This window comes from Phoxinus phoxinus, assembly GCF_949152265.1.
Source record: "Phoxinus phoxinus genome assembly, chromosome: 6".
NCBI classification, from domain to species: domain Eukaryota; kingdom Metazoa; phylum Chordata; class Actinopteri; order Cypriniformes; family Leuciscidae; genus Phoxinus; species Phoxinus phoxinus.
In genome coordinates, this window is record NC_136881.1 from 26,813,404 (window position 1) to 26,836,387 (window position 22,984).

The 22,984-nt window shown below is 38.4% G+C and overlaps 1 protein-coding gene and 1 long non-coding RNA gene across 2 annotated transcripts in view; one reads left to right on the forward strand and one right to left on the reverse strand.

The window, feature by feature from the left end:
• Nucleotides 1–22,524, reverse strand: part of frem3 (Fras1 related extracellular matrix 3) — a 29,001-nt gene extending 6,477 nt beyond the window's left edge. The window contains exons 1-16 of the mRNA XM_079615055.1: nucleotides 17,368–22,524; nucleotides 17,165–17,254; nucleotides 8,846–8,992; nucleotides 8,046–8,276; nucleotides 7,640–7,765; nucleotides 7,146–7,397; nucleotides 4,527–4,676; nucleotides 4,185–4,394; nucleotides 3,826–4,023; nucleotides 3,574–3,738; nucleotides 3,294–3,476; nucleotides 3,055–3,185; nucleotides 1,583–1,741; nucleotides 989–1,292; nucleotides 682–813; nucleotides 249–580 (exon numbers count right to left, since the gene is read on the reverse strand). Coding sequence (XP_079471181.1) covers nucleotides 249–580; nucleotides 682–813; nucleotides 989–1,292; nucleotides 1,583–1,741; nucleotides 3,055–3,185; nucleotides 3,294–3,476; nucleotides 3,574–3,738; nucleotides 3,826–4,023; nucleotides 4,185–4,394; nucleotides 4,527–4,676; nucleotides 7,146–7,397; nucleotides 7,640–7,765; nucleotides 8,046–8,276; nucleotides 8,846–8,992; nucleotides 17,165–17,254; nucleotides 17,368–22,396 — 7,839 coding nt within the window. The 5' untranslated portion in view covers nucleotides 22,397–22,524. The remainder of the gene's footprint in view (nucleotides 1–248; nucleotides 581–681; nucleotides 814–988; nucleotides 1,293–1,582; nucleotides 1,742–3,054; nucleotides 3,186–3,293; nucleotides 3,477–3,573; nucleotides 3,739–3,825; nucleotides 4,024–4,184; nucleotides 4,395–4,526; nucleotides 4,677–7,145; nucleotides 7,398–7,639; nucleotides 7,766–8,045; nucleotides 8,277–8,845; nucleotides 8,993–17,164; nucleotides 17,255–17,367) is intronic.
• LOC306999942 overlaps nucleotides 1–22,984 on the forward strand; it is a 37,153-nt gene that overhangs the window by 1,597 nt on the left and 12,572 nt on the right. The window contains exon 2 of the long non-coding RNA XR_013797938.1: nucleotides 4,542–4,587. This is a non-coding gene — a long non-coding RNA (uncharacterized lncRNA). The remainder of the gene's footprint in view (nucleotides 1–4,541; nucleotides 4,588–22,984) is intronic.

The window sequence follows — 22,984 nt, forward strand, 5'->3', positions numbered from 1 at the left end:
GAGTAATGATGACTGTGGAAAAATCAGCTCTGCCATTTACATTTTAATTAATGGAAAAACAAATTAAAAATAGTTTTCTATTCATATATATTTTTAATGATTTCACAGTATTACTGTATTTTTAAATGCGGCATAAGAGTCTTCTTTCAAAGACATTAAACAATCTTAACAACCCCAAACTTTTTGAATGAACTTTGAATGAGCATAGCTTTGAATGACAGACTCCTGAAATCAGAAACCTGAAATACCTGTCCATCTGTGCCAATCGATCCCCCACAGTCATTCAGCAGCTCTGACATGTCGTAGTAGCTACTGAACTCCCACAGACATGCCTCGAGGTTAAGGTTGCGGTAGAATCGAAGGGAATTGGTGCTACGCATAGCCACACTGTACTGGTACGGTGAAGTCTCGCCAATAATTTCTGGGTTCTTTGTGGCGTCAGTGATAAAACCGTGTGCTGTTTGGATCTCGTTGAAATCCAAGAGGTTAGAGCAGCGGTGGTTTCCTACTCGTGTGCCATCTGGACTAAGGGTTAGCTCAAAGTTTGAAAGGGGACGTGTGGAGATAACAGGCAGCATGCCTGAGGAAAAATAATGAAGTTTAATGTCCTGAATTTTTTTCATTCAGTTTGACATTTGCTTACTTAATATTGCATTGTTTGTGATTGAGGTGGTCACTCACCATCCATGTGCGGCATAGTAACAGTGAGTTTGATCAGATTGGGGTAGTCAGGGTCATCTGGGCCAGTGTAACGGATTTTAGCTGAGAACGGTTCAGCACCCACTGTTCCAGGTATACGAGGCTGACACAGGCCTAAGGATTGCAGACAATTCATGAATTCACAATTCATTTTCCTAGACACTCCAAAAAACAGAAAAACAAACCAACATCCAAACAAAACCTTGTGCTTTGTTGAATTTGGTATTAGTAGCCTAATTCTTAAAGAATTGAGCAGCAATCCAAATTGTGGTAGTTGCATGAGCCTCACCCTCCTCTCGGCTGATGACCGCAATGGGTGAACTGAGCTCCAGCCCAGCATCTCCATTGGCGTTGAAGGCTCGGGCGGCACACTGTACACGGGAACCAGCCTGGAAGTAGATGGAGTCCAAAGTGATGGACTTGGTGTTAGTGAAGAAGGTGTTGGTATCCACTTCGCGCATAGGGCTGGTGACACCATCTGGCCCACTGGGGGCGCTAACCATCCAGCGGTACTGAGTTAGTGTGTCATTGATGTTCTCCACTGAACAAATGGAGCCAGTCTTGTCAAAGTCAAAGTATTTGGGGTTACAGGCCTGATGGAATACAGACACAAGAAAACAATCAGAATTATAAAAGTGTTTTGGAAGAATGAGAGACTAAACTTGCAGATTTCCACCCCTAATAATATTTGGAGTCATATTCCACAACATTCAATTACTGTTTCAATTACTTCATTAAGACCATCTCCCTTTTTGCAAGGTGTATTTTTACTGTTTCTTTATTTGTCATACTCTTTATATGGTAAAGGAAAGGGAAACGGTGAGAATAAAATGAAACAAATCTCAAAAAGTGATTAACAGAGAACATCATTGGCATCACTCACCGTGACACACACAACAGGATAGCCAGTTGGAGGGTGGGGATTGTCTTTAACCCGAATCGTATCATCATACAGCAGCAACGACACAACCTGAGGCACTGCTGGGAAGGTGACATCAGCCACACTATTCATCTCTTCAATGTACACAATAGCCTTACTCATCTACAGAAAGTAGGAGAGGAAGAAAACAACCATTTAGACTATCAATACATTTTTTTGGGGAACAATAGAGTATGTAAAACCTACAATAATGTAAGCAGCAGTAAAAAGACTATCCACTCACTGTGAACATTTTTTCCCAAGTATGTAATTGACATGTTTATTATGACAAAATGTTGCAATTTTCTTCTTATTTTCTACCTAAGAATAAAGTTAAGAATATTCTGTATTCCTAAAAACATTTCTTTAAAAAATTCTCATTTTTTTTTAAGAATTAGAACTGCCATACAATCAAACAAAACCAAAGACTGGATTTTTTTTTTAAGAAGAAAAAAGTAAGATGTTATTTGAGAACATATTGAGATAATTGTATTATATAGACAAGAATTGTACTTCTATATTATAGTACTTGTCTAAGTAATACAGCTCTATACACATTTTAAATGTTCAGTCAGAGACGTGGCTTGATGTCTGACATTTATGTGCGGTGACCCAAGTTCAAGCTCTCTTCTCAATTTAATTTCCTGCCGTCTCTTAGGCTGTCACTGTCAATAAGATAGCAAAAAGCACCCCAAAATGGCTCTTAGGCCTTGATTGTGGATTGTGTACGTTCAATAGCCTAAGGCTTCACGATGAATCGAAATGAAACCGCACGCTATTTGGCAAAGGCTGCGATTATTTTCTGCGCAAAAGCACGGCTGATCAGTAGTAAATGCTGCTCCATCTGAAAGCCAGAGGGCGCTCTCACGCAGACACACCAAATATGCCCCGCTACAGAAGTAGACAACACGTCATTCCAGGAAATCCCTATGGGCATCATAGTATTGCTGTAGCTGAATAAACAGAAGATTAAAATGCTTTGATTGATTTATTAAATGTTGTCTTTTGTTGGACAGGAGGTTCATAAATGTTTGACGCGTGTTGCTTTTTCAAATGAACGTTATAAGCGGCTCAAACTCGCAGTGCTTTCAGATGAAGTAGAGCCGTATGTCACTGACAAGCTGCGCATAAAAAATTAGCGCAGCCTTTGCGATTTCATAATCACAATAATCCAAATTAGTTTAAGCATGATTTCATGTTTTGCGATTAATCGTGCAGCCCTAATGTTCAATGTATAACACTGTTTAGGTCACTGTGACCATTGAGGCCCATTTACATCATACAGACTCCTCTGAAAGAGATTGGAGACAGCGATTGGCTCTTGCTGACAGAGGCAGCTGCTGCATGGCTATTTTAGCAAGAGAGGCACGTTAGTGTGCGTCTATAAAAGCGAAGTGGCGTATTTGGGGGTATTTTTAGAGATGATGGTCTCTGACCTGTGTCTCAGCCACCATATACTCGTCAGGCTTCATGTGAACAGTGAAAGCCTCACGGATCTCTCTTTGTCCATCATACAGAACCTGGATCTCCACCAGGTGCTCTGTCTCACCCTCCTTAAATTCCACATCTTTAGGGACATACAAACAAAGATGTACAGAGAGGAATTAAATAACCGTTCTGCTTTTCTGTTACTGTAATTGTAATTGTATGTAGCCCTCGTGAGTCTTCTGCTGACCTTGAGAAAGGGGATTGTAGTCCTCTCCTGATGTTGCAGAGCCGTCCTTGGTGTGAACTCTCACCACAGACACCTTGGAGGTGTCACCCTGACGCAGGACAGGAATCTTCACTACAGCAATCTCTCCAGGAAGTTGTGGCTCTCTAACACTGTATTTGATCTCAGCAAACCTGATGATGGACTCTGAAGTGGAGAAGTAGTGAGATATTCTGTGAGATAAGCTCATCAAGAACATAGTGCTGATGTTTGTCGAGAATAAAGAGGAAAAAAAGATACTCACTATCCTTATGGTCAGTGATGGTGACCAGAGCTTCTTTTTGTTCTCCTACTGAAGCTCCATATGGTGATTTGCTCTTAGCTGTGCCCAAAACCAAGCGGAACTCCTCATCCTCTTCATGAACCGTGTCATCCACTAAAGTCACAACACATGGCTTCTCAATCTCCCCTGTAAACAAAGAGATGCAAAAGATGAGCAAATCATGCAGACATGAATGAAAGGCTGGTCAATGAACATGTTGAAAAAAAAAAGAACCTGGTAGGAACACGATGATGGATGCGTCAGTATTGGGTCGTTCATCATAATCCATCATGACTTGGGCAGATCCCTGGCGAGTGTAACAGAGGACTGTGGACCTCTGACTGATGTCGCCACTGCGGTACACCATCGCCTTCACCTCTCCATCAGCCTCATCCACCTTGTACTCGTCCTCCCTAAACTGGACTTTGGGTACTGCAGAAATACCCAGCAGTTAAAAATAGCCAGCATCACTCATTGTGATGTGTTTCACAATGAGTGTTTCAGTTATCTGCAGTTTAATGTCCTCTGAAACTTAAAAAAACTGATATGTATGTAATTATTTTTTCATAGATTTGTTTTAATCCTGTACTCACAGTCTGTGACAGTGTCATTAATAGTGATGACAGTTTTGCTAGGCTCTCCAAGGACCGCGCTCATGGGCATACGCAGCACCAGCTCAAACGTCTCTGGCCCCTCCAGCTCTGGCTGGCCCAGGTCATCGAGAATAGTCACACGGAAAGTCTGCATGGTCACACCTGGTGCAAAGTCCAGGTTACGGCTGATTCCCACATAATCTAGACCCGCTGGATGGGAGAGGAAAGGGTGGGGGAGATACTATATGCAGATGAAAATTTTAAATAAATGAAAATGACTGATTATTTATTACCTGAAAGATATCAGCAATTGTTATTTTTGACAACTCTGACACTCTTTACCTTCTGCTGAAACAGATTCACTCTTCCTGGAACGGACTGTGACGGTGGCTGTCTTCGAAAGGTCAGTTCCAGTCCTCCACACTTTCACTTCCACATAACCATCACTCTCATCCACTGTGTACTCGGTCTCCCCAAAATAGAAAGATGGCTCTGTACCAAAGGGAATTGTTTTTAATTATCATTTTATCATCAAGTGTACATTAGAACTTAAGAATTTGATGGCTTTTTTTTTTACTTAATGACAACAGAACTTAAGCTAATATGCCTCCACAAGTTGTCACAAAACCTGGTAATCCATGTCATCTAGGAAATCAGTTATAAATAAGTCCTAACAATTGTTTTCAAATAGAAATCACCAGACTGTATAAACGAGATGTCAAATCAGTCACACAAGACGTGCCCATGCTTATTGAAAGGGGATTTGACAATTTTATATTTTTATTTTTTACTCTTTATGATTGTAACACACATTTTATTTGAATGTGCTGCTTTAAATGATAATAGGCAATGTTTTTATTCAGAAACTAAATTATGGACTTTTTTTAGTTTCAAATATCAAATTGAAAGTTTTTATATAACTGTTTTTGTTATTATTTTTATTATTAATTAAATATTATTGTTATTATGATTCTTTTACATTTTTATAACTATTGAATTTGCCATGAATATAGCCTTTGATGCAGATATGCGTTAAATGATAAATAAATCCATGTCATCCAGTATGATTTGATCTTGTGGTTCAATCGAAGCAAGTGCATCTGAACTCATCTAAACCAAAGTTCACAGAATAACTGTTTTGCTTTTGATTTAATAAGTGACCTATAAAAAGTATGAAATATTAAATATTTTTATAATGATTCTTTATATAACAATTTTCAACCCAAAAGCTACCATAAGAAAAGAATCCGAGAGGTGCCATTTTTTCCTCAGAATTGTTAAGTCATGTTTCATCTCTCACAGAGTTGTTCTAGCCCATTGGTGTGACAGGACAGAAAACCTACCATCATTTCTAGTGTCCTGTCTGAATGCTGAAACCAGACTGTTGTGTCTACTCCAGTCAAGATGCACTTGGTGAGTGGTTATGTTTGTGTGTGTGTTTGGGAGCTCAGAGAGGCTCGCAGAGCAATATCAGCATCATGATAAATGCATGCAGAGGGGATAGGCCCTTCCAGGGTGGGGGTAGAGGCCGTAAGTTTGAGGGGCCATACAAAGAAAAACAAGAGTAGTGACACCTCTATAGACAACAAGTCAGAGAAACAACAAAAAGATTACAACTCTGGCTGGCATCCAGACCACAAGTCTATCCAACCCCCCTCCCTAGACACTAGACACAAATACCACTGGGCCCTTCCAGACCCACCAAGGCGCTGAGCTACAATAAGCACATTAATCTTCACTTGCTTCTTCAGAAAAATAAGGTCTAGGCATGTACATACATTATTTACACATGAATATCTTTAGAGGTAATATTCTAAATTTTTATGGGTGGGATTGCAGTTGGTGAAAGTGTTTGCAACTATTAGACTGTTTTTATGAGTAAGGAAAAACACTCTGAGGATGATATTTACTGAAAATTAAGAGATGAAACAATATTTAAGATATTCATTTTAAGTTGAATAATTTCAAAAAGAAGGCTGTGCTTTGAAAGGCAAATTCCTGGATGAATCTTTGAACGTAATGAATTCACAGATGGCAAACTATGCTCTTGTTTGGACCATGTTCCTTTTAAGTAATGCACACAAATCCTAAATCCTGAATGAACAGGATGTTCACAAAGCTCTTTCAGTGCCCTCACTGAGGTTTATGGGCCATTACAAAGGTCATAGGGGCCTCAATTGTGCTCTCTCAACTTGTTTTGGGTTATCGTGTTACCATGCTGCCAAGGACACCAGTGGTATGACCACAAAGTAAAGATGGATCGTTCTGTGGCTACCTATCCTTTCAAAGTGTGAATAATAAAAAGAACATCTGTAAAGAAAGAACAGGTGAGGCATGTCAATTTAACCACAGAACATGGAGGAGATAGTTTTGTCTTTATGAGGATGTAATTTTTTAAAATAATGTCATGAAAGGGTTTGTGGTTTAGAGAAAATGCACAGATTATAGTTGGTCTGACTATAGTTGGACTACTATACGTATATGTATAGGCTACAAAATTATATATAAAAAACTATTTTTTAATAGTTTTTTTAACGTAAGAAAATGTTTTGAACGTAAGCAAAAGAACGTTAAGCAAAAGTTTTGAACGTAAGAAAATGACAGTAAAGACTAGTTACAAAAAAGCTTAACATTTAAACAAAATTAGGTAGCACTTTATTTTACAGTCCTGTTTGCCATGTACATACTATGCACTTATTATGGTAGTTACAATAACTGAGTAATAACTAGGTACTACTATCCCTAAACCTAACCGTAACCCATGTAGTTACCTTATATTACCCAGTACTTTCTTAAGTACACTGTAAATACACGTGATTGCACGTATTTTAAAATAAAGTGCAACCAAAATTATATTTTAAAGAAATGCTTATCTTTTGAACTTTCTATTCATCAAATAATCCTGAAAGAATTTATATATGTGAACAGTATTTATTCAGATGTTAGTTCTTGCCAACTCACCATCATCACTATCGGGCAAGATGACCACTTTGGCATTGGGGAATTTAGCTCCCACTTGGCCACCCATGGGCATACTGAGGGACACATTGAAGCTCTCCTCTTCCTCATAGAGGGAGTCATCAATAATTATGATGCGACACGACTTCTCCCGCTCATCTTTATCAAAGCGCAGAACACTGGTGTGGTCCTCGGGTCTTGTGATATAGTCTGAATAGGAAAGCACTGTGCTGGGGGTGGTTCCGGTTGCACTGCCTGCAGAGAAGGATTTCTTGTTTTTTTTATACAAACAGACTTTCAAGAACTACAGATGTACAGCTGAAGTAAGGTCATGTAATGTCCTCAGTTGTAATAGATTATGAGTCATAAACTAAAACAATGTCACACAATATTCAAATAATCGTGTAATTAGATATATGTATGATTAAAATTATTCCATAATATTATACAGAAATAGTTAATATTGTGATTCGAAAACTAGGTTTCATTAATCTTACCTTGATGTGTGTAACAAATAACCATTAGTTCCTGGCTGACGTCTCCTGATCTGCGGACCGGGACTAGTAGTTCTCCTATATCCTCTTCAATACGATATTCTCCTTGAGGGAAGAACACTGTGGACTCTGAAAAGAGATACATTTCTATGCTTAAATTTGGACCTATATAATTATAGGATATATATTTATATACAGTAACTATTAATATAAGCCTAAGTAGCCAAAAGTAAATGAACATGACCACGTTTTTGCTTGTTGTCCATTTAATTTCAAAACCATTGGCATTAATAGGAAGTCCTTCCTCCCTATGCCATTGTGGTGCACACACTCTGGAAACAATTATATAGGTATATGTGTTTTGCACTATATGGACAAAGTAGGAAATTGCATTGCATTGCATAATTACCATCACCAGGATCCACAATCTCCACAGTGGCTGTATCAGGGTATTCAAGGACAGCCATCACTGGCTCTGAGAGCTGGATTTCAAACATCTCTGAAGTTTCAAACTCTTGGTCAGTAAATATCTTCACCCTCCAGGTAGCGGATGTTTGACCAGGGTTAAACTGGACCTGTTTCTGAGATTTTCCACGGAAGTCTTTCTCCTGTTTTGCTGTGCCGTCCTTGGTGGCAATGCCTTTGAAAACAACCCCCCAAAAAAACATTGTTTGGAGATCTTAAAATATAAAAGTCACTCAAATTGAGTAAATTGTTTGTGATGCGGTTATTGACTATAGCTATGAGAATTTTAAGATGTCTGTTGACTACTTGATAACCATTTTAAAGAACCGTAAAAGGCTATTGTACAATTTAAGACATTGTAAGTCACAGTTAAAGGGCTGTGAAAATACCAAACACAGAGGGACCAACTTGTAACAGCTGCAAATAAACATCGTGTATCTCTAAATAATATGCAATCATGACAATGAAGGAGGTTCTGTTTTTTTTTTAATTAGGATTCCAGTATTTAATTAACTGTATTTTTATCTCCACAAAAGAAGTCTTGGTCACAAACGATTATGTACTGTTTTGTGTACTGTTATGTAACATTTTGTTTGCAAACAAATTAAACCTCAGCACAAGTCCTGTTTATAGTTTTTAACATATTACATATGTATAACATATATTATAACATATATTATAAATATATATTTTACATATATTTTGAATTAACTTTGTAACTCCTTCACTTTGATAAATACTTACCGACAAATGATGTCTCTCCCAAGTACCCCCGGCGTTTGAGGGTGACTTCCAGAAACTTTGCATCCTCATCCACAATATAGTATTCCCTTTCCAGGGATATCCAGGCCCAATTCAGACGGAACGGCTGTGGCTTCAATTTGTTGCCACCTTTTTCAAACAGAGAAAAGCACAATGAATTGAATTTGATGAAGCACAATGAAAAAAGACAAAGTGTGTATTTGAGCTCCTTGCGACACACAATTCAATCGTTTTTTAACGATCTAGTTCAAGTTCAGAATGTAGAAAGAACGAAGGGTCAAAATGAGTGCAATTTGAGTCCTGCTTGTAGATGTCCTGGGGTGGTTTTGTTTTCTATTGACACTCAACACCCTTTTTTGTTTTTCCTTCATTACTATTGTAAAATTAAGACACAATATATGTTCACACAGTCTTCTTTTTTTACTTCTTTTGTTGGTAAATGAATAAGGTTCAAGAGAAGTAAGTCCATCCAGGTGTCAGGTTAGTGCTGAAGGCCAATTCCATGATGGTGTTAAAGAAAGCAGTTGTGGAATATTGTAGTTGGTGCAGATAAACACAAACGATGGAGAGTTTTGTTACCACTTCCATCACTAGCCATAAATATAGGCTAATATTCAAGTCAAGATAGGAACATAATAGATATTGTATCGACATTTTAACTTTTTTTCTATAGTGCTATAACCAGAAATATATTATATATTTCAGCATTATTCTAGCACTCTTTCATCAAATAATACATACTTTAGTGACTAATTATCATTTTGAGTAATCAGATTAAAGTATAATCGGATTAGACTCTTTCCATAGACTAAATGATTTAAGCAGCGAAGAGATATAATCCTGAATCTTGACTGACTGAAGTAGGATAAAGAACTGTAATGACTTTAAAAGGATCCTCAATCCCATCTTGCCATAATCCATGCTACCCCGTGACTTTGATAATCCCTAAAGAGAAAGGGTGTTACATTCTTGGACACTATTTCTTGGTACAAGCTGTTCTGATTTTCTACAGCTGGCATTTGTTTTACTAAATAATTTCTGAGTCCTTGATGATATTGCGTTTAGATGACAAAAACTTGTTAGCAATTTTAACAAAATTGCAATTTTAAATGTGGAACCAACCTGAAAGTTAAACTGTATTTCTGGCAGTTTGTGTGCAAAACATGAGTCGGTTAGGTATTGCTCACTGTTTTGTAGTTTTTACACACCCTGCTGAACGCAGGAGCTGCTCTTTTGATGTGAGCATATGCAGAAATAATATTGCAGTTCAAAAATATGCAATATGTGTAAAAACAAAAAAACAAAAACAAAAAACAGTAGTTTGAAGTGTTGGAAATAGAAGTTATGTTGTGAAATTGATTTACAGTAATATTCAATAAAACAGAATCATCATGTTGCCAACTGGCCATCATCTTTACAACCCTCCTCAGTTTAGGAAACGACACAGCCTCACATGACAGTATTGGCCTTGACCAAGCTCGAGTGTCTGACAGCTCTGCCTAAAAATACAGAACTCATTTATCATTTTTATCTTTGTCCTAGATTGCTGAAGGGCTGTTAAAAACATTAAAACTGTTTGACAGAGAAAATGTAATGGAGCTTAATACAAATTAGATGTTTTATCTCTTGTTAAGCTTTCATAGGAGTGTGAATACACTGCATATCTCAGAAACATTACTAATGCTCCAATTAGAAAGTATCTGAGCTCATTAACACATTAAAAACAAGCTTATTTATTAAACAAAGGCACAATGCAAATAAAATGAAGCATGTACCAAAGGCTTAATGGAAGGTGAACCATATCGTAGCTCAGCCAAGTGCCTTTTTCTTTAGGAGACAATTTTCTCAGGCACACTGCCCTGTTTGAGTATGAGCTGATATTGAGCTTAGTGAGGCTGTATCAGAGGATTATCAAATGGACAACATGCAGACAGAAGGCTCTATTTCAGTTAAAATTCCAGCAGTCACCTGTGAGACGCAGGGCCCTGTGACGTTTCTCTGGGCCTGGATAAGGGCACTTTGTCTACAAGATTATGGAAAATAGTTCCACTTGGAGTGGAGACAATGTCCCTCTATTCAACAAATTATGTGCACAAATTTAGCATGATTATTCTGTATAAATGTATAGGAACAATTAAATGCATAAAATCATCAAAAAGACAATCACAAGGTACAATACTTGGCCATAAAAGTTTTTAAATCAAAAATGTTATTTGTCATTGGATTAAAGCCATACTGATATACAATACTGACTGTTTTTATATCCTCTATTAGAGTAATGTTAAAAATGTTTTAAATTCAATTAATTTTGTATTGCACGTTTCACAACAAATATCATTCTAAAGCAATTTTGCTGAGAATATTGCTTTACAGAGAACAAGGTGACAGTGGTGAAGAGAAACTGGTTAAAACTTGGTCTCTGAATAGAATAAAATAATCACTACTTTATTAATGTTTAAAAATAAATTAACAATATAAAATTGGTTAAATGTGCATTAGACTTATTCTATCTTTTCTTTTCTCTCAGATTTTCCATGGACCCATTTCCACCTTCTTGTTGCCCACTGCTCTTGTTTGAAATTTTCCAAAATGATGTTCCTGAACCTAGTGACGTGCCTATGTAGTTAACTTTGAACACACCCTTATAACCCCTTTATAATTCAATCCAAAGAAATGCATTAACAACGGATATTTCGATCCATTAGCACAAATGTACTGTTATTTCCAAAGTGAATTAGCTGTTAGAGTTGACAGTCACCTAAAGAGATTTCCTAAATAGTTTTATTGCTATGTTTGGAAGGCAGGTGCTGTTTAACAGTGATCGTGGGAGCCACCTCAGTTTTCTGACTGAGCACTTTTTCTTCTTTTTCTCACACCATTTCTCAGTGGTTTTTAGATTCTAAGAGAGGGAACTGACAGCTGTATCCTCACTCCCTGCACTTATCCCCTCCCTTATTCTCCCCTTTTGTCAACTTTTATCTGTGCATGGGAGCAACAACTGAGGCGGACAGCAGGCACTGTCTGGGTGGCCCAAACCCACTGTCATGGTTCTTACTGCTTCTTTCTACACTCTAGGGGGATTTGTGTCTACAATGAACAAACAACACAAAAGTGTCTCCCTGTGAAAGCAGAATGTTTTCTCATGAGTGTTTCAGACCGTTTTCTCAGAATGTTTTTAGTTCAATATAAGTCATGAGAATCTGAGCAGTGCAATAGCAGTTTTGTGGTGTAATGAAGTATTTAATTTAAGGGTTTCTGTTGTAAGCTGGAGCGGGAGTAAAGCCCAGTAAAGATCAGCATCAGTGAGTGGTGCTAACTCATTCATAGGTTTAGGCGTCACAGGGGAATGTCTGAAGCTCTGGAGGTATTTATGACTGCAATAATATATAAAAAGAATGCAGGGCTAAGTAATGGTTACATTCTCACTCATTCAAGTCACCCTAACTTTATAGCTTTTGAAAAAACATATTCCTGACTTTTACATAAACTAACATTTACATTTCCAACCGTAATTATGTCTTTGTTTCTGGATGGCAGTAATAATTCCCCAATGAATTAATGACTTTGTTGCTATTATTCGTAAGAATACAACTTAAAGTCCCTCTGTAGTCAACAATTTTATCCCTTAAAACTCACCTTTGATCACTACCAAAATGAAATATTTAACAGTTTTTTCATGTGAAAATACATTTCATAATCCTCATGCCTTAAAATAGTTAGAATTTAACCCTCATTTAACCTAATATACGCGGAACCATGAATATGCAAATTAGTCCCCGCCTCCACTCATTCACCAAAGCTCATAATACTTGATCCACTCAGTCAACTTTACTGTAGTAAACGATACACAATGGCAAGTGGAAATTCAGCTATATGTTTGAACCAAAAACTGATTCCGAATAAGAAGTGGAAGAGCAAATTATACTGGCTCGTCGATGTATCAGAATGGCAACACGTTTTATGTATTGCTCTCTACGTTGGACACAAAACGGTAATTATTATGATTAGCCATTGGCTTGACTACGTTATCAAACAGCTAATAATGTGTTACTAATGTTACACAAACCATGTTCTAGTTCGCCATTTCAGAGTCAGACAGCTGCCTTCTAAAAATCAGCATCCTTAGAAAGTCTTTAAACAATTTAGAACGTCAGTGAAGAAAGTCATTTAATTCATCATAACATCGTAATATATACATCATATTCATAATTTACCCGCTATATTATTAAATATGCCCAAATTTTTTCATATCAACAGAAACATATACCGGGTATGAGCTGATAGGTAATGATATGCTAAAGCCCGTCGGCACGTTGACGTTATTGGTTATAATGTAGTTTGTGAAGTAAGAAACACCAGCGATTTCAAACTTTGTTTTTGAGACTGTCTTTGGTAAACTGCAGTTTTAAGGAAGAAATACTCCGCAATGGTGTTGACTTATGCATTTGTAAATGGTTTGCATTAAAGCATATTAAAACTGCATACTGCATATACATATAAATAACATTAAAAATGTGATTTTCATCACAGGGGGCCTTTAACAATATTTGCTTGTAGAAAGTATCATGTGTTACATACATCAACTTGGTGGTAAGTCAGTGTAGAGTTTGATAGTTCTGATAGATCTTCACCTCAGTGCCACAGGTCAATAGAATACCGTAGTTAGGCTATATAGAGCCTCAGGCATGGGAGGGAGCGCTAGGAGGATATCAACATTCACTGCTAGAAGCATATTGCAAGACTAAACTGGCTAATATATCTATATCCTTGTATATTCATTTGAACTACTAGGGCCATGTTAAGTATCCTAAACATGAAATGCATGACCATGCTTCAGATTAGACCCAAAACTATCTGACTCCATGAGGCAACATGAAGTCATATTCAAATATGGGTCAGATCTTTCTGACCTGAGAAGCTTAAGCCATTTCCTCTGCATCTAATAATGGCATCTCACAAACACCAAGCTTGGAAGTCTATGTTAGGCGTCTCATGTAATTCCAGGCATTCCACTGGGGGAATATTTGACAACTGGACACTGGCAGGTACTGTACTTGTCCACGTGACATTTGCAAAAGCCAGGCACCTGATCCCCAAACTGCAGGGTGATGAATTATGGCATGGCAGACCAGCCACATCTCTTTTGACACCAGTCGCCTAAGTTGTCTGTGGTAGGCAGAAGGAGAGAGATCAAGAGAAAGTACTCTTTAAAGGAAAAGGCCCCATAGGGTGATCTCAAGGCTCAGATCACAGGAAGAACTCTGCCATCTGTAAGAGATAATAATAACCCCAGAACCATACATCATATCCTCTAGCACTCTCACAAAATACCGTAAATCTGAGAGTTGCAAGGAGGAACTAGATCAGTGACGATGTGGCTCCTGTGTTTAGTGTGGTTGTGGAAGCCACTGGCACCATAGAGCAGTTAATCTTTTGGGTGTTTACATGTCTGACACACAGATTAGGTGCAGACGTATGATGAAAAAGAAACCTCCAAACTTGAGAAAGTTTTTGTATATCTCTAAGATACAGCTTTCTTCAGCTTTACATTAGACTTACCCAATACAAGTCTATGGCTCTATTCTAAAACCTTGTGAGCTACAGTACCTTACTGTCTAATGCCTACATAGGTAGTTTCCTTCTAAGGCAGCATCCTAACTGAAAAATAACTTTGTATGTCACTGTTTTGGAACACTAAACGCATTAATTTGCACAGGAAACAACAGTACACTCACAATTGATTTCAGTTTTGGTGTTATCATGTTGCTAAACTAACAATGTGATACTCTAAAAAGCATAAAAATATACCACACAATATTGAGGCAAATTTTGTAAAAAATCTATTTGTTTTCATGTTGAAAGTAAAGAAGTATTTATCAACATTATATAATTTTTTTCGCCCTCTTTGATTCTTAATAGGACTGGTTGTTAAAGATCCCTAACTTTCAGTACAACAATTGAATGGAGATGTCATCTTGGGTGGGGTGAAATTTGGCACAGAACCCATGGTGCCACCAGTGCGACACATCTTCAATTGATTATTATCAATCTTTTAAAGCGTGTTGCAGAACAGATACATGTGATGCCTCCTTTTTTGAAGGTATGTTTTGGAACAGTCTCTAGAGAGCGCCTATGATGCCTCAAAAGTTCACAAGGTTTTGGAGCAGAGTCTATGTTTAAGCTCCCTGGCTTTTCACAAATGGAGACTTTTTATTTTTTGGATTTTTTAAAATGAAGTTGCTGAAAGAAAATCCAAACCCCATCTAGCAGTATGATCTTTTACATCTCAAAAGATGAATTAGGCAAGGGGAAGCCCCAAGGTTTTCAGCATATCTTGTGATGGCTTTGAGTTTCAGCCTGGCTTAGAGGGATCTTTGAAAGGAGATCTGTTAGCAGATCACGGCTCCTTGACACACACACATCCCTGACTGCAATGACTTCTACACTTACACCGGGTCAGTGTAGCTGGAGCCACAAATTTGGAGGAAATGCATTCCACCATCTAACAAATGATCATATATCATTGCTTTGGATATGATTTATGTCCCTAATACGAGCAGCTTAAATTCTGTTATGAAAGCTAAGCTTGTATTTTATAAAAGTATTATGTGAATGCTGACAGCAAATGGAAGTTACATTATAACGAAAAATGTCATGATCTGCAACTTGCCAATAATTAAACAAAGCCTGGTGAATTAGAAGTGTATATGCTCAATTGAAACCTGTAGGCAGTTTAATCTTTATTCTCTTTTTAAGAGAAACTCTTTTTACCCAGTCTTTTTTCTTCTATATGCGTCAACCTAAAATGTTGACTTTTCGCAACTTTTTGAAATACCCTATTAAAAAAAAGATATAATATGCATATAGCAATATGTAAATTTTAGATATTTCAATTATATCGTGCAGCCTTAGTATAGATATGCTTTATTTAAAATGGTGGATGGGTATCCAAATAAAGTCCTTTGTGGTTTAGCTCAATGGAAGGACACTTAACAAAAAGCCACATGACCTACCCTCTGCTAAGACCATTATTTGTGCTCCCCCTTCAAAAACATGATTAATACACTTATTCAGCTGATACTTCATGACTTGTCCTAGTCCTATTATTTATTTTTATATTTTTATATTAAAACCTATTTAAATTTTATATATATATATATATATATATATATATATATATATATATATATATATGTGTGTATATATAATATATATAGACATAGACATGACCGAAGATGAGTTACTTTGAAAAATCTATATGTAAACACACCTACAGCCTGCTGTCTCAGTGTCCAGAGAGTATGTGACCCTGTTCCATTATTTTCTGTTAGCTATGGCCTATAGGAATTTTAGACATTGTAATGTGGCAATTTGAGGTTTTTAAAATGTACACAAACAGTTTCCTCCAAATAGTAATAATGTTTAGTCCTGGCTTCTTTTGAGTCTTTCTAAATGGTATTGTTTCTACCATCTTGGCTAGGCCTCTGACAGTGTGTATCTTTTCCTGGCTCTTATAACAATGACTGCCTCCAGCTGAAATGCTGCCAAAGAGACGAAGTGCCAGCCCTGGTGCATGCTCCAGTAACGACACAGCTAAAGAGTCATACGTTAAACTACTAACAAGTCTGCAACTTTTTAAATTTACGATTAAGGAATTCACACAGATACACAAACTAATTTGTGCTGATCATATAAATTAACATATAACATGAATTCAAATATAAGTAAAAAATAACATTTTGGACAAAAAACTACAGCCTTATTTAAAGTTACTTGGAATTACTTAGACATTCAGTCAAAAAGGAAGAAGCTTGATCCACACTCTAAGCACGTTAGCGTATTGCTATTATTTGCTGACCACCAAAGCTCTACTTGTCCAGGCTCATCGAAGTTGAAAAAAGATTCTTTGCTTAATCCTTTTTTTTCCCCAAGTGTTTCCTTTTTCATGTTTCTGTGTGTATGTGTCATACTGAGGGAGCATACAGTAGGATTTCCAAATCTCACAGTTAAACTCAGAAAGTTTTGACCAGATAAAATGAAGAAGCATTGAACCACCACATAGTTCCAATCTTTAACTATCACTGTACTATAAAAAAAAATAAAGGAAAAAAAAAATGGTTTTGTTTACTTTTTATATTGACTGACAAAGAAACACTCTCCTAATTATAAGCCTACCTAGAAAAGTTCCCCTCAGCAAAATGTATTTAAATAAGCAACTGAAAGCTTGGGAATTCCAAAAGGAGCTTTACTGACACATGACACTTTCAGTTAATGAGAGGGGCAAGGAAGAGACATTCTTACCATTGTCTTCCACTCTGAAGTAGAATATGTCACTTGTGGCATTGGACCCATCAAGAAGCACATAGCAAATCTTCATATCATCAATATCAGCTAATGACGAGAAATGAGAGTTGGAGAAGTTTTAGATTAATACATCTTAAATAACAGTGACAGGTTTTGCATTAAATATTTAAGAAACAAAACGGAACATAAGTATAACTTACCCTGTGAGAAGGAATTGATGCTATCATTCCCCAAAGCAGAATTCATGATAAAGCCATGAAGAGGGGTCTCAGTTACAACATACTGAAGCACTTTGTTTGGGCTGTCTCTGTCCTCAGCCTTTAGAGCTTTGCTTGTAATCAAAAATCCAAGGTGCCCAGTATGAAGAACCCTAAGAGTGGGTGCTGCTTTGTTTACAATAATTTGAGGCACCCCATTGTCCACTGTGCTAATATGAATAGTCATCATCTGAGGCTTACGAGTTTCATATACAGTATCAGGGAAAACATAAAAATCTGTGTGAGTCCCATCAGTAATTGTGAAGGAGAAGCTGTCTTCATTTGTCTCTGTGCCATCATGCCTATAAGTAATACGGTTTTCATTTAGATCCTGCTTGGTGAATGATGTAATGACTTGTGTTCCATTGAACAGAAGTTGACCGTGTACTGGCACTTGAGTCACTACAAATCGCAGCTGGTTGTCTGGTGTGTCACGGTCCTCCACTGTCAGTTCAAAGGGTGTGATCAGCTTGGTTTCTCCCTCTCCCAGCACAAGCTTGTTGATCGTCAAGACTGGCTTCTTGTTGTCGACATCTGTAATGGATACACGGAAGGTGCGGAAGACAGGGTTATAGCCATCTGTCACCTCAAACTCAAAGCTGTCCATCTTCACTTCATCGTCAGATGTATGGATGTAGTAGACCTTGTTTCCAGCTAACTGCAGCTGAGTGAAGGTGGAAATGGGCACCCCTGGGAGATCGGTACTTTCAAGATGGCCCCTGCTAGGAGCACGAGTAATACTGAAACTTAGATATTCATCTGGACTGTTGATGTCAGTTGTGCTGAGAAGGTCTGTGGTCAAGGTGACCTTACCTCCCTCTTTGAGTGTCACACCCTTGTTGATAACATCAGGGAAGACCATGTCCATGCTGCCAATATTAATGTAGAAGTACCGATCAATGAGAGGATTGATTCCATCAGTTACGTCAAACTTTAGCAGGTCACGGACACCTTCCTGGCCTGTGTGAACGTACTGTATCAACTGTTTGTCAAGTTGATCTTGAGTGAAATTCATTCCAATACTAATGTTGCCAATTACAACTCCATGTTTGGTAATTCTATGAAGGTAGCCTTGGCCAGGGCCATAACGGATAATGTAAGTAAGCTCTTTGTCCTCAGAATCCAGATCTGTGGCCTTCAGGACTCTGTTACTAATTACTTTGGTTTCTCCAATTTCTACTTCCAGGCCATCATTGATGGCCATCCTTGGGGTTTCATCATCAACAGGAATGACCATTATTATGACCTTCTCTTCAACAGTGTGCTTCCCATCAGTGAGTCGAATATCAAAACTGTCTTCCTTGGTTTCAGAGTCATCATGCTCATAAACAATATTAGACGCCTCTTTGATCTGCTCTAAGGTAAATGTCACCACTGGAACTGTCCCAGTGCTCAACTGCTGAACTATGTTTCCATGTTTTGGGTTTTTAAGTATTTCAAAAACTAATTCATCACTTGGGATATCTGCATCTGCAGCATTCAAAATAGGTGTGTCAATAACCAAACTCATCCCCTCCATGACAACAAACTCACGAATGAAAATCTCTGGCTTTTCGTCATTGGCTGGGATAATGACAATGGGGAAAAAGTGCCTTTCTGAAAAGTTGATGCCATCTGAGCAGCGGAAAGTAAATCTGTCCTCCACTGGCTCAACACCCTTATGAATGCTTTGGACATAATAGATATGGCCTAGACCAACATCTTTAATTGTGAATGCAGTGATGGCGGTGCCTACTCTGGATTTTTCAGACCCAGGAGCTGGGGAAATGTTCTCCACATAGCCAGATGTGGACTGAACGATGATAGTACACAATATATCATCATTATCAGTGTCCATGTCCTCAGCTTGAATGTGCTCCAATGTGATAACATTTTTCTCACCCTCGACTACTACAAATTGGCCACCTACATTAACAATAGGTGGAATGGTGTCTACAGGAAGAATGGTGACTTGGACACGGACCCCTTGAACTTTGTTGCCACCAACAACCCATTCATCTGACATGTCAGATATTGTGAGATTGAATGAATCATGCTCTTTGATGGGGCCAATTTCACCACTAGTGTGAACATAGACGACCACGCCATTGATTATGTCTTGCTGGGTGAAGCGCTCCGCAGGAGCTCCATTCACCATTATTTCTCCTAGCCTAGGAGGCTCCTCAACTATGAAAGTCAGCATGAGGTCATCTGTGTCTTCATCACGACCCTGAATAACATTGCTGGTGATTTCTGTTGCACCATTCTCAAGTACATCAATGGACGTGCCTAACAAACCTGCCGGTAACATAATTTTTGGAGTTTCATCATCGACAGGGTTGATGCTGATCTTGACAACAATTGGGACTTCATGGAAACCATCGCTAATGTCCAGCTTAATGACATCGTGAAGAGATTCTTCACCACTGTGGATGTAGGCCAGTCGGCTGTTTTCAATGTCCTCCAACACAAATGTTTCCCCATTAGACATGTCAATTCCTAAATATTGCAGCTGCCCAAACCTGGGAATCTGGGTCACTATAAATTTGATATTCTCATCCTCCGTGTCCTGGTCAGAGGCATCAAGTTCATTTTTGGTTATTATATAAGTATTTCGCTCCAGAACAGTGAAACCAGTATTAGTAATTACAGGGGGTTTGTTGTCAACAGGCTGTAAAAAGATTGTAAAAAGTCCATCAACAGAATTACTAGCAGTGTCCTCCACACTGAATGAAAACTGGACCACTTTTGGAGTAATTCCGAGCTCTTGGTCTGGGGGTTTGTATGCCACTTTATGGTGGTTGACCTGAGCTTGTGTAAACTCACTAATTATGATGTCAGGGCTATCAGTCAGTACAATGGCACCAAGAGGAACAAGGCTGTTTTCATCTGTGTCAGTAGGAGGTTTGATGATGGTGTATTTAAGATCCCTGTCATCACAGTCCAGATCTGTGTAACGTAGAAATTTCTTCTTAAAAAATGTCAGCTCATATTCTTTGACTGTCATGTGTAATGTGGTGCCAGTGTAAAGTTCTGGAGGAATGTCATCCACCGGGTGGATTTTAATTATGAACACTTGCTCTCCTGATTGATTTGGTGGGTCATTGTCATCCTGGACTCTAAAGGCAAACTGGTCAATCACAGTGGTGGTACTATGAGGACCTTTGTGACGATAGAACAGCTTCCCATCCAGAATATCCTGCTGAAACCATTCTGTCACCACATGTTCAAACATCTCATCTGTTGCACTAAATTTCCATACAGATGGATCTGGAGGAGGTTCCACCTGTTTTATGAGCAGCTCACCAATTGCTGAGAATGGCTCTTCTAATATGAATTTAATAGTTGAATCCTCAGAGTCAATATCAGTGGCACTCAGGATAAAGGGCGAGATTTGCATCACTTCATTTTTAAAAAGCACAATACCAGTGTTTGCATTTATAATAGGGGGTTCATCATCAGTTGGGGCTATTGTGATGGGGAATAAAAACTCTACTTCATCACTTCCATCAGTCATTCTGAATATAATGTTGTCACTATAAGTGTCGCTTCCATCGTGTTGGTACACAACAATGCCTGCATCTAGATCAGCTGTAGTAAAGAATTTCCGTTGAGACCCTAGCACAGTCAGCTGTCCATGTTTCAAGCCATCAATAACAGTAATCTTCACATCATCAAGATTATCTTCATCACTGATCTCTAAATTGTGTGAGCTGGATAGTGGTCTTGATTGACCCTCAAAAAGCAGCTGTCCTGTATTTTTGGTTACTACCGGAGCTAAAGTGTTCATTGGCTTCACAACAATCATGAATGCAAAAGGATCAGAAACAGCCCCATCAATGTCAACAATTTCAAATTCAATCTGGAAAATTCGTTCTAAGTCTGAATCCTCAGAGGGAGGCTTATAAGCGATCTTAAGATCTTTAATATCTCTCTGATGGAAAGAAGTGATTGGCTGGTTTTGATCATCTGTACTGATAATATAGCCCTGCTGATAGCCCAAGGGAGATGTTATGTTAAAGATTAATTCATCAGAATCTGATTCAATATCCTCAGCTGCCAGCATATCCAAAGTAATGGCTGTCATCACAAACTGGTCAATCTCCATCATCATCATAGATATAAAGCTAGGTTTTGGTGGTGTATTTTCATTACCCTCTTTGATTCTAACCATTATCTGGAAATGTTCTTGTTGAATAGTATTACCATCATTATCTTGTACTTCCACTAGCATTGGAATGTAGTCTCTGTTAGGAGAGTTGGTAGTTGCGGTGTGTTGATACTGAATTCCCTTCTTGACAAAATCATCGCAGTTAATCATCTGGCCATTAACAGAGTTATCAGTAAGACCACCATACCTGGGAAGTTTGCCTGCACCAACCAGTGTGGTCACCTTGCATGTAGTGACACCATCTTCAAATGCAAACTCCAAAGTTTTTTTGTCAATTGGGTTGCTTAGACCATTGAGCTTGTCCACAACCAGAGGCATGTTACGAGTGACAATCTCCAGTTGCTGAAAGACCACTTCTACTTCAAGAATCAGAGGAACAACCACTGTGTCTGTGTTGGAGTCATACCTCAGTTGCAGTTTAATGTGGTCTTTGCTTGGGCTCCGGGAACCAAAGTGAGTATATTTCACCTCTTCTGCACCAAAAGCACAGGGGAACTTCTTGGGTGTTAGCATTCCAGGTCTTTGAGCCAGTGGGTCATTGTCCAGAACTGTAATGTGACAGCGGTCTCCTGCGTGCACTTCAGTCACAAGGTCATTGATAGAATCCAGATAGATGGAGCGTCCAAAGGGAACTCTAATCCCATTGTTGGCTACCAAGATTGTTTCAGCGGTAGGTCCAGGTCTGTGACTATGGCGGAAAGCTGTGTCGAAAGGATCTGCGTCCACTTTAGAGAGACAACATCCTAATGAAATCAAAATAAACAGGCACTTCAGAGGTGCTCCTGCTGCACTCAGTATTCCTCTTTGCAGACAACCAGCCATATCTACAGCAAGTTGCACTGCATGAACTTGCTAAAATAGATGCACTGCAGATTTATGATGGTGCCCTTGATTTCTCAAGGCTTGGTTTTCACTGCTATCTATCCCCACTCTCTGTCTTTACACACAGTACAAGTGCAGCCAACCTACTGAAGCACTGCAGGTAATACTTAGGGAGATAGTGACAGCACAAAGCTCCACCCTCAGTCCAACCTCTCCCACGGCTAATTTAAGGCAGCACATTGGACAGCCCCCCAAAGTGTTGCATTCACTCTACCCCTCCCTCCCTCTTTCTCCTTCCTTACCCACTGAAAGCAAAAAAAAATAAAACTTAATATTAAGAACAGTAACATACATTTTCCTATAGACATTAAAAGGAAAGAATAAAGACATAAACCAAGACAAGCATGTTCTGTTGTGAAATTCTGATTATGTGTGTCCATATTTATGTGGCCACTGATTTGTGATGTTTGACAAATACTTCAAGGAATAGAAAGGGATGTGGTTGCCCTATAACCTAGAAAATGGTCAGGGCATCTGATGTTTAACTTCTTATTCATGAGAATATATTCTTTAAAATTATCCATTTAG